The sequence below is a fragment of the Vespula vulgaris genome, chromosome 9 (assembly GCF_905475345.1).
Source record: "Vespula vulgaris chromosome 9, iyVesVulg1.1, whole genome shotgun sequence".
Lineage (NCBI taxonomy): Eukaryota > Metazoa > Arthropoda > Insecta > Hymenoptera > Vespidae > Vespula > Vespula vulgaris.
In genome coordinates, this window is record NC_066594.1 from 1,501,796 (window position 1) to 1,514,522 (window position 12,727).

Sequence of the window (12,727 nt, forward strand, 5' to 3'; positions counted from 1 at the left end):
GCGCGTGGGCGACGCGTGAATTACATTGTTGAATCGGATCACCGTGACGAGGAAGAGAGGCGGAAGGCAAACGATGAATAAAAAAAAAAAAGAAAGAAAGAAAGAAAGAAGGAAAGTAAAGAGGAAAGAAAGAAGGAGAAAGAGAAAGAGAACACATGGGTACGAGACTCAAAGGCATTAAACTGATCGGTGGCCGAGGTCAGTAAGCCGTCCACCATCTTTCTTTCATTCGCTATGGAAAATACGAAGGAGACGGTCCTTAGCCCCGTATAACCGTCCTTCGATGAGAGTCGATTCCTCCTCGATTCTTAAGGTTCTTTTGCTAGACAATAAGTACCGACGACGTTGACCTTGCTCACTTCGAATCTACGTCCTTAAAAAATCATTTATCGAGGACTTCTTATTCTTTTTCTTTTTTTTTTCTGTTTTATTTTATTTTATTTTATTTATCCCTCGTTGCTCTTCGATCAATTTTACTGCAGAAAGATTATTAGAATTTGCGAATAATATTTCTTTTCTTTTTTTCACTCTATGCGAAATATTAATAAAATTTGTTCGATAACTTTTAAATGCATCGTTTACTTCTGTTAGAAATATTAAAAAGGAATGATACTACGTTAAGACGTTACGTTAATAGTATTAAAGTATAAATAATGGAGGAATTGCATTGTCATAAGTTCTCTTTCTTTCTCTTTTTCTTCTTTCTCTCTTTCGTTTTCTTAATTAAGATATTTCGTATAAATCGATTTTTTTTTTTTCGATATATATATATATATATATATATATATATATATATATATATTACGTATCACATTAAATTACGTTAAATTAATTTATTCGAAAATACGTGTTAAACTTGTCAAACTCATTAAGAATTTTTTTCTTTAGAATTACTATCGTAATTTACTTTCTTAGAACTGTTATTGCGATTATTATAGCAAAAATGTTGATTATACGTTGCTTTTGTCTCTTTATTGATTAGTTTGAAAAACAAAATAAATTAAATGTCCTCGAAGATTTAACAAATAAAGATAAATTATCTATTACTTGAAAATAGTCGTATTAAAGAAAGATCGAAGCACTTTGCATATCGGTACATAATCATTCAATGAATAAATAGCGCCTAATTTTGTAAATGACTATTCTCGTATTAATCTCACGCGCCGCGATTTTTTTTCTTTTTATTCTCTTATTGTTCAATCGCACGAATCCCATACAAAATATACGTATACGAAGAATGTGCCCGGTTGCATATGGGAAGTAACAGCAACGGCAGGTGTCGATTCTACGCACAATAAAAGAAAAAAAAAGAAAAAAAGAAAAGAAAAGAAAGAGAAAGAAGATAAGAAAAAAACAGTTCATATATAAAATGTATGCCCGATGTGACCTTGTTTTCGAGTTATACTTTGTTATTCACGGTTTGTCCGGACCAGAATCCACTTGATTTTAACTTATGGGGAGGGCAAGAGACGAGTGGGGGAGGGATCGATCGATCTGTCGGTTGGTCGAGGGGAATAGTGAGGGAGGACGACATTTAAAGTCCGTAGTTTATAAAACTCCAATTGATAGTGTTGAAATACTTCGTCAACGTGTTGTCGATCAAGGCTGCTTTCAAATGCGGTACAAAGCCCGACCTGTTCGTACAACGTGTTCGACAATTGCGATGATAAGAATCACACGTCTATTGAAACTTGAGATGATTATTGAAATAATTTCTCTGAATTCTCTTGGATAGAAAAGATTATTTTACAATTATGACATAAAACGAATTGTAAGTCGGGGGAAAGAAAAAAGAAAATTAAAAAAGCGTTCACACGAGATATGAACGTTTTATTTTTTCGTTTTTTTTTCTCTCTCTCTCTTTTTTCTTTATTTATTTTAAAGCATAGAATGCAGTTCCGATGTACTTGTTTACTTATTTCTTATATACACTCGGTCTATATGAAATTGTATGTTTATTATATTTGCGACTCTGTCATTGTCCGACATTGCAGATAAAAGAAATCAAACTTTTCTCCCTCTCTTTCTCTCTCTCTCTCTCTCTCTCTCTCTCTCTCTCTTCTTTCTTTCTTATTTCCTTCTTATTCTTTCTTTATTTCGACCTTTAACCAATCATAGTCTGAAAAAAGAGTTCACAGAGATGTCTCGTACGCGATCGTTGTAATAAATTTTAGATAATAGATTCTCATTCTTTCGTTTTTCAAAGAAAATAATTTTCATTGTTGCAACCAGTCAGCCACGAAATATTATCCGGAGCGAAGTGATTAACGTTGCTCGTAAAATCACTCTTGACATTTTTCAGGACGGAAGTTGAGTAAACGAGAAACATCGTTTTCTTTCTGGTTTTATATATATATATATATATATATATATATATATATATATATATGTATGTATGTATAATATGTATATATTATCGATTTACTAAGTGGATTTTTGTAAGAGATGGAGAAAAAAAGAAGAAATAAAAAAGTTTAGAACGAGAAGATGAAGGGAAAGCGATGCTTCAAGAGAATGTAAGAATGATTTTAAATGACATAGTAAAGAATCAATGACTATTCTTGCAGGTCAGGGACGAGTTATATGTACCTACCAATGCTTGGTAACAACTCGTTTCTGTTGTTATTGTTGTTGTTGTTATTATTATTATTATTATTATTATTATTATTATTATTATTATTATTATTTTATTCTTTCTTTCTCTCTCTCTTTTTATTTTTAATCTATCATTGATCTTTTTTTTTTAAATATCGATAATATATTTATATATGTATACGTACCCTTATGCATCTATGTATAAGCATATATTAAGAGACTACAATCACCAAGATCCTGTGATTATATTTTTATGTTTCTTTTCTTTTCAATTATAAACGTATTAAATATGTGCATATGTATGTTTGCGAACATGCTCACGAACGTTCTCGTTATATTTACTTTTATCTTTGATTAGATTCCATCGTAATAGATCACGATCCCAATCGTAAATAGACATATATGCGAAAAGATAATTTTCGTTAGCCGGTGACGAGAATATAACAATTATACGTTCGTACGATATTTATATTTATCTTTCTATCTTTTCTACTTCCGTCTGCGACAAAGAAGACAAAGATGGAAGAACGATACCATCGATCGTAATTGGGATAAGTCATGCAAAAATATCTTTATACATACGTGCATAGATATAAGAAATGTTATCGTCGAACGTACCAGATTGAAATAGTTACAAATAATATTCTTTATTGAAGATAGTTAACTCGTCATTGTTTCAAGAGAAACAAGATCGATCTGACGAACCGACTAAGTACTTATTTGTAAGTCTAAATATATCCTATACTCAGGACGAAAGTGTACTTACTTGCGTATTTAAACATGGTGTTTCGTGTAACGTTTGAACTATCACAAATGCATCATGTAATTGCATAAGATAATTTCGATCGACTATAGCCATAAATAGGAAAACGAGTGTCAGGTGATAACGACAGACAAAACAAATAAATGCTCGATCATCTTTGCGATGTCTGAGTTATTATGATGTGTTGCAAAATGAAAAAAGGAAACAAAAAGAACGAACGAGAGAAAGAAAGAAAGAAAGAAAGAAAGAAAGAAAGAAAGAAAGAAAAATAATTTTTAAGAAAAGAACCAAAGAAAATTAAAAAAAAAGAAGTAGGAGAAAAAGAAACAAAATTAAAAAAAAAGGGGCAAAAGAAAGATAGGTACTTTACTTAGACGTGTCTATTATGCATATATGTATGTTTTGTATGTATGTATGTTTTATATGTATGTATGTACAAGTTTTAATGGTAAGAGCGCACCGACTTGGACGATGTTTTCGCCTCTCGCCTTTCGCATTGGCACAGGTCAGGGATATATTCTACTTAGATATATATCTATGTATCTATAAGTATGTATATATAGTTATATATATATATATGTATATATATATATATGTATACATGGTAAAAGAGTGATACGAGAAGGCGTATTGTTATAAATGCGACTCTAAGAGTTCGTGCCTTTTCTTGTGCGATATAGACAATGGCACCATTTACCGATCGCGACACGATTAATCGTCAAGTCTTCGTTACCGAATCGCTCGCGATTAACTCGACTTTATTATCGTGTAGAGCCGCAAAAATTATTATTCTCCGCGACGCAAAATCAAAATAATTACGTATCGCTTAATTGCGGTAGACCGATCTGTCGGCGGATAAAATCTTGGACATCCGTGCAACAAAAAAGAAAAAAATACCTAGAAGAAGAAAGAAAAAAACATTAGTTACCGAGACAGATATATATATATATATGTTTTTTAATTTTTTAATTTTTTCTCTCTTTTTTTTTTTTAGATATAACAATGGCTATAATGATCGATAATCGATACTATTTCTGGACACAAACGATTGTTTTCCATTTGAACGGAAATAGATCCTTCGTTCTATTTTATTTTGTTTCCTCAATGTTCGATGTTAAAAGATACTGATTAAGAGTTATCACCGTACATCCATGCGATAACAATTTCATTGATCATACAATATTATGCATAGTACGGTATAATATATGTATATATATTAATTGGAGTTTGTTTTCTTCTTTCATTTCTTTTCTCTTTCTTTTTCTTTTATTTTTTTATTTTCTCCCATTTTTATCGATAACACATAGACAATATCTATTTATAATGCAGATCCCGTTTTTACTAGAAGATATTTACAAATGCATATATATATATATATATACACACACACACATATATATGAGGAATAAAGTTGTTGCACTGTTCGAACGTCGACGGCGCGCCGTTTCGAGAGGCTTGTGATCGCGCACGGGCTATAAATGCGAAGGCTCCAACGAAAATCATCTCAGTCGCTGTTCGAGAGCGAAAAAGTGCCGGTTAAATTCGATTCAAACAGCTTCACATTTTGTAACACGTGTTTCTCACGCCTGCGTTTTATCAATTGTTAATATCAATTATACATCTCCTTTCTTTTTTATTGTTTCGTGTTCTATTACCATTGAGAAGAAAAGATAAGAAGGAAAAAGGAAATAAAATATAAAGAAATAACAAATAAATATAAAATAAATAAAAACAATTGTTTTTAATTCGAATTTGTAGCTTTGGAATACTCGAATGTGTGTACATATATACATATATATATAACTATATATGTATATGTATATATGTCGAATGTTTGATTAATACGTGTAATTTAATTGATACGTAATTGATTAATAAAAGAACTTGAAGGATCTAAATAGATCTCTTTTATCATTGTCATAAAACTTTATTACAATCGATTGCAATACCTTTTGATCGTGGGACATATCATCATTAAGCATAAACTTCGTTCGATCGGAGAAATAGTGCGGTATATTTATTCGTCAAAGAGGTGCATCGAAATTTTCTCTCGTTTTTCTCTTTTTTTTTTCTTTTTTTTTATCATTCCGTTGAATTTCGCGCCGTCACCGTCACATACCACAATGTGAAATGTGTTTTATTCGCCGATCAAGAAATTATTACTTTCCATTATTATTGCTCCTGTCGTTCCGAATCAACGAAGAGGAACATCTTTGATCGATTAAGGTAAAATTCTAATAAAAATAAAATAACACTAATGATATCTATCACTGTCTTTTTTCTTTTTATCTTTTTCTTTCCTTTCTATTTCTTCCTGGTTGTCTATTCCAATTTAAAAATCGATTTGTATTATAAGAAAAACGATGCTATCTTCTCTTTCTCTTTTTTTTTTCTATCGTTTCGTTTCTTCCTATCGTCAAAAGGAAATGTGTTTTGACATTCGAAAAATCGGCCGACTGCCAATTTTCATTTCAATCGACCGAAATAGACACGTCGTTGTTCAAAAGCTCACGAACTTAAACGCAGAACGTAAATAAATAAGTTAACGAATAAGTACTTCTTGTTAGATCTTTCTTAATCTATATATCAGAATGGCTAAACGTATTGGCATTTTTCTGGAAAAACAGGAACGAAGGGAAATGTAGTATTACGTTGGCACAAGGTTGCGCCGTTGAAATTTTTACGATCGAGAGTTTGATTGCTATCGCAATTCTCGATTGCAACGAGAATTTCTGATCCGAAGAGAGCGAATTTCGCGATTGTTGTTCTTGTTGTTTCGCTATAAAGACATTTGATAATAACAATTGAGAAATGAATTGAGAAATGAGGACGAGATAGAGAATAGAGAGAGTGGAGAATCAACGTTGAACTATTTTCTTTTTCTTTTCTTCTCCTTTTTTTTTTCTTTCTTCCTTTTTGTTTCCAACGAATTGAAGAGGAAAGATATGTATCACAGGATAACAATCAAGTAAATTGTGAAAAAATTTTTTTTTCTTTTGTTTCTTCTTCTTCTTCTTCTTCTTCTCTTCCTTCTTTTTATTCTTTTTATTTCTATCATTCGTACGCTTTATGAAAAATCTTTCGCGTTTGCCAGCGAATTTAAAAGTGGGAATACGTGTACTGGCATCGTACTGGGATTTTCTTCGTCCGGATCTACGGAAACTCTGTAATTGTCTCATAGCACGCCACGTTGGTAATTTACAATATGCAGGATTCTATCAGTGCTCTTTATTATAATCCGCCGACGTTGATAATGTCCTATCGGGATATTATCCGTTTGAAATACGTACGATTATTTAAGTTCGTTTCATCGAGTTTGATGTGATTTTTTAAAGTATTGTATAAAAGTTATCAAAGACGGATTTATCTCTCTCTCTTTCTCTCTCTCTCTCTCTTTCTCTCATATAAAAAAAAGAAAAAGAAAGGATCTTTCTTTTAAACGTAAAAGATAGGCGTTTGTCGATCGACAAAAAAAAAAGATTAAAGAGATTAAGGAAAAAAAAGGGTTACATAAAAAGATTTAGAGCAACGCCCAGTTACATCTAATGAGATATAGCTGGATTGACTCGTTAATAACGTGATTCATCATAGCTTTGTATAATGAAAGGAGAGAAAAAAGGAAAAAAAATGAAGTTAAAAAGAAATACCAAAAGAAAAAACTACAACAACAACATCTCGCCGAAGCGGAGCACTATATGTGCGTTAATAATAAAATTTCGAAAGGAATCGATGTTGTTTTTTTCTTTCCTTCTTTCTTTCTTTCTTCCTTTTTTCTTTTCGAAATTTAAATATCAACGAACGCAATCGTAACCTTGCAAATCTCTTTTGCATTTCAGCAAATATTTTGCGCTCGACAAGTTTTGGGCGTAACGATGATTCAACCGAAGATCTGGTGGAAGCTTATTTACTCAGAAGACAAGAAAGGTGTAAGGATCTTAATTATATAATGTAATCGATTCTTTGTATTCCTTTTTTTTTGTTTTTCTCTCTTTTTTTTTTTTTAAGCATTATCATCCACGAAGTACTTAAGTTCGTTTATAATCTAATGATCATTCAAATGATTGTTCGATAAGCGTTATGAGAGAAACATAAGATGATAATTCCATCATCCGCGAGAAATATTACGTAAGATGAAAAAGGATGAAAAATACTGTACGATTTTAATTCTTGATCTAAGATCGTCGTTCTTATTTTTTTCTTTCATCGTTCTTTTTCATTTATTACGATAGTTTCGATAGAATTTAAAAAATTCGAAATTATTTGTCGTTAGATGATCTTTATACGGAAATGAAAATACGCGTGCCGAGAATTCTTTGACGCGTTTGATTTAACGTTCCATTATGATGATTAGATACATTGTATTATATTTTTCAAAGAGTATATATATATATCTATATAATATATATAATACATATATATGTATTATAAATATATATATATATATATATATATATATATATATATATATATATAACATATGTGCATAGAATGCATGACGAACGAGGAAGTTATCACAAGATGGACATTTCTAAGTTAAAAGAAAAAGGTTATTATCATTAATAAAGAAAAAAGAAAAGAGAAAGAAATACCACGTTTGCTCTTGCACTCGTTGTTGCACAATGAGATAACAAAGCAACGCAAAGCAAAGGATCGCGATCCAATCGTATAATCGTTGCGAGAGCAGCGCACGGATGTCCGTTCACTTATTCTTTCGCGAAGGAGATTCGACGACAACGATCATGATATGATGATGATGATGATGATGATGATGATGATGATGGAAAGATGCTTTCGCAAATACGTTTTTAAAATTTATGAAGACGATCGATCTGACCTTCTCTAATCATTGAATCATTTCAATTCCTCCGTGTATCGCTAGATTTTTATCTACACTTTTTTAAAATGGCTACTGTATCCGTCATACCTCAACTCTTTCTCTCTCCATCATCGCGACGACATCGAATTCCCGATAACTATTACAAAAAAAAAAGAAAAATAAAAAAATTAAAAAAAAAAAGAAGAAACGAAAAGAAAAAGAAGAAAAGAAGAAATAGAGAAAAAGGAAAGAATTAGGAATCAATTAAAAATCCATTCGTGTATGTACTTACATACTTTGCTTTAAATCCTTTTTTCTTTTTTTTTTTTTTTTCGTATCTGATCGCATCAACATGTAAAAAAGCGAGCGATAATAATAAAAAATGAGGAAAAAAAACAATGGAGCATTATTATTTCGGCACACGTTCACGGAAGTTCCTTCGAATTTCCGAACACGTGCGACTCGCCTAGATGTGATATCTTAATTGTTTGAACATTACGGAAGTAGCTCGGAACATTTTTTATGATCGAACGACTAAAAGTAGAAATGATTTTGTCTTTCTCCATTTTTCTTTCTTTCTTTTTTTCTTCTTTTCTTTTCTTTTTTTTTGATTTGAAACGCACGTATCGTTAGCTCGAAAAAAATGATTTATCGATCGAATTCCTCGCGAGATTTAATTTGGTACCTCTCTTAGTCCGACTCCTATCCGTTGAACTGATCAGATTAGAAAAAGGTACATTCAAAGACCTTTTTCGAAACTGATAGAGTTCATTGGGTCATTAGAGTACGCAAGCCTCCTCACCCGGCAAGAAAGAAAATGCAAAAGAAAAATGATGCCTTCGACAAGGTGGAGGTACCAGCGAGGAGGATTCCTTTCTAAGAAGTGTGTCCTTTGTTCTCACGTGTCGCGATGAAATAGATTATTCTAGATTGTTCTCTCATATTCGTGATATAAGATATATCTGAATAAAAAGAGAAAAAGAAAGGAAAAAGAAAAAACAACGTTAAAATATTACGATATATTATCAATAGTTCATATCGAAATTAATATAATGCTGAATAAAAAAAGAAAAAACGAATGATTTTTATTAACGAAATTACTATAAATTAATATTAATAATATTGTTTATTATATTGTTTATTATATATTATATTAAATATACTATAATAATATTGTATTTTTCGTCGTCTCTCTCTCTCTCTCTCTGCCTTTTATAACAAAATAGTAATAATTATCAACCTTGTTATAAAAAATTCGATATACATTAATTAAAACTATACGTATGAAATTTAAATTCGATTACATCGAATTTGAAGCAAAAAAAAAATATTCATGATTTATCATATTAAACGCATTCGTTTTGTTCAAAACGAAGTAAGACGAATGACAATTCGTTCTTATTAATTTCGATGTTTAATATTTCATAAATTCCAATCGAATCGTACTTACAAAATTTTCTATTATCGTACGTTTTATCGTTATTTTCATTTCTCTTTCTTTTTTTTTTCTTTTCTCGTATAACTACATTTCTACGAGTTATTACAGATTCTCGCTGGATTGGCCGCACACTCGGGACAGATATCAGTGGGATTGTCTCAAGGTTTCAGTGCGATTCTAATACCGAAATTATTGGAGTCAAAATTCGCTGATCAATCAGAAACATCTTGGATCGCATCGCTCGGTGCAGTTTCGAATCCAGTTGGTGCATTAGTCGCGGGTTTTTGTTCCGAATGTTTTGGAAGAAGATCGGCTATAGCATTGGCAACTTTACCACATGCAACAGGATGGCTTTTGATCGCGTTCGCCAAAAATGTTCCAATGTTGTACGTTGGAAGATTCATCAGTGGAATCGGCACGGGCATGGCAAATGCATTGTATTTATACGTCAGCGAGGTAAGTAAAAAAAAATAGAGAGAGAAAACTAAAACAATCGATTATTATATCGTTTATATCGTCCAATCATTTTTACCAATTTTATACGATTTCATCAGACCGCAGCTCAACATCAGCGAGCATGGTTAGCAAATTGTGGACCTATCTTGACTTCGTTGGGAGTGTTAATGGTGTACACGTTAGGTTCCTTGACAACGTGGCAAAAATCTGCTGCGATCAGTATAGGTCCAGCTATATTGTCTTTGGCATTGACGAGGTAAGCCTTTGATTTTTTTAATATCCATTCATATCGTACAATAAGGGAAAATTTGTAAAGGGATAAAATTTATTTTATAGAATGTTACGCGAGACACCAGCTTGGCTCGCAGCCAGAGGACGAATGGAAGAAGCTAAAGAATCTTTGTTGTGGCTTCGTGGTCCAGGTCTAAGCACGGACACTGAGTTTCAAGAACTTTGCAATTCCAACGCAAAAAGGATGGGAGAAAGAGAAAGCCTTCTTAAAGCTTTCTACATGCCGAATGTTTGGAAACCATTCGTCATACTTCTCCTTTTCTTTGCTCTACAACAACTTTCCGGAATTTATATAATGTTGTTTTATGCTGTAAACGTTCTCGAAGATATTGGTGTTAGCGTGAACGAATACGCCGCGAGTGTTGGTATCGGTGTTATCAGACTATTTGCTTCCATAGTAGGTGCAATTTTGGCGATTAACGTCGGTAGAAAAGCGTTAGCTTTCACCAGCGGTTTTGGTATGGCTATATCAGCTATGAGCATTGCCTTAGCTTTCAGGTACGAATAAATCAATTATTCATATTTTTCTATAGATCGACAGAGAAAACTCGAAGATGAAAATATTGAATAAAATGCGAATATTTAATTTCAGGTTCCAATTGCCATCTTGGGTCTCTTTGATTTGTATGGGATGTCACGTTGCGTTGTCTATGATCGGCTTCTTAACGTTACCTTGGGTTATGACCTCGGAATTATATCCCCTTAGGTTTAGAGGACTCTTAGGAGGTATCACTACCAGTATAGCACAAATTTTAACTTTCGTTGCTATTAAATTATATCCCGAGGTAAGCGTAAACGCCGGCATAGAGAACACGATGTGGATTTTCACAACGGCAGGCTTATTGGGAGCACTCTTTTCCATTATCCTATTACCGGAGACTCGAGGTCAAAGCTTGGACGACATCGAGAACAAGTTTACGAATAATTCGAAGGCCATTTCGAAGATCAATTCAAATATCAATGGTTCGAGAGGACTTTCGAGTATTTTCGTTCACACGCAACCTAAGAACATTATACTTCAAAGATTCACGTCGATATCCGAGGAAAAAGATTCTAATCATACCGGGAATCATTACACTTATGATAACTTTTGTTTCGACATAGGTTACGATAACGTTTCTAAGGAATCTAAGGACGATGAAAATCAGAAAAAGGATCATCACGTGACGACTAACGCCATTGCGTTGGATCACGTTTATATTTGAATAATTATCGAGTAAAAAGCCAATACGATTACGTATACAAGCTTGGAATGAGAGAAGCTCGTTAGTTAAAGTAAAGATTACTACTGCCAAGAATAGAAATTTTCCAAAATATTTTGTATATAAGAGGTATATGTGTATCTATAGTACAGATACACAACACACGCGCGTAAACACGTATAAACATACATTGCTGTAAATATTTTATCAGCTTAATGAGAATGTTCCGTGTTATTTGTTGTTTTTTTTTGTTTATGTCATGTGTAAGTACATTAGAATTTATGAAAATTTGTAAGATCGTTGTTTCTTTGTATATATTTATGTGTAATAATAGTAATAGATAGAGAGGAGAAAGATTATGATTCGCGGTTCAACGTTAGATATCTTTTCTTTCCTTTTTTTATAACTTTCGATTAATTATATTATATTATTAAATAAAATCAAATTATAATTATACTATAATTAACACTGATATATGTATATATATAAATATATAAAATATAATAATTATATATATGTAATAATTACACACACATACACATATATACATATCGGTGTTAATGTGGTATAATTATCGATGTACATAACTAAGTATAATAGCGGAATTTATATCGTACAAAAGTAACAAGTATTAGAAACTAGTTTATAATAAATATAAAGTATGTTATATCGACAAAAATGATCTTGTTTTTTTTCCCTTTTCCTCGTTTGATTATTTACAGATCACTTAAAAGACGGTGTTTAAGAAATCGAACATTTCTTTATCGTAAACTCATTCACTTTTTCATTTTTGTTTTTTATTTATCAGAATCAATAATTACAATATATGTAATTTCCTAGTTAAGCGACCACGCCATTGAAATATATACAATATAAATACGTAAATCAAATAAAATTCTCATATGACATCGTTATACACTACTTACATTTCTAATATTACTTGAATCTTTTTAAATGCACAATATAAAAAGAAGTATAAGTACGAGTGATGATAATGATAAGAAGATCTAATTGATATTCTATTTAATTACTTTGTTTAATACACTATCGATAAAAGGTATTCTACGTGTTGATTAAAATCAGTGCCAAAAAAAAAAAACAACATGATATCAAACGAAGTACTATTGGAAGCATCTCTTCAATTCCTTAAATATAAACATGCATTT

The 12,727-nt window shown here is 31.7% G+C and overlaps 1 protein-coding gene across 1 annotated transcript; it reads left to right on the forward strand.

The window, feature by feature from the left end:
• Positions 1-4,875: 4,875 nt before the first annotated feature.
• On the forward strand, positions 4,876-12,376 carry LOC127066357 (facilitated trehalose transporter Tret1-like). Its single transcript, XM_050999978.1, has 6 exons — positions 4,876-5,584; positions 7,195-7,284; positions 9,721-10,068; positions 10,167-10,324; positions 10,405-10,857; positions 10,952-12,376. The coding sequence occupies exons 2-6, from the start codon at positions 7,231-7,233 to the stop codon at positions 11,562-11,564; spliced, it is 1,626 nt and encodes a 541-aa protein (XP_050855935.1). The 5' UTR covers positions 4,876-5,584; positions 7,195-7,230; the 3' UTR covers positions 11,565-12,376.
• The last annotated feature ends 351 nt before the right edge of the window (positions 12,377-12,727 follow it).

Bases quoted from the DNA above. Each gene is read 5' to 3' on its own strand.
- LOC127066357 (XM_050999978.1), top strand. From the start codon at position 7,231: ATGATTCAACCGAAGATCTGGTGGAAGCTTATTTACTCAGAAGACAAG. The intron at 10,069-10,166 runs GTAAGTAAAAAA...CGATTTCATCAG, and splicing joins TGTATTTATACGTCAGCGAG to ACCGCAGCTCAACATCAGCG. The intron at 10,325-10,404 runs GTAAGCCTTTGA...TTTATTTTATAG, and splicing joins TTGTCTTTGGCATTGACGAG to AATGTTACGCGAGACACCAG.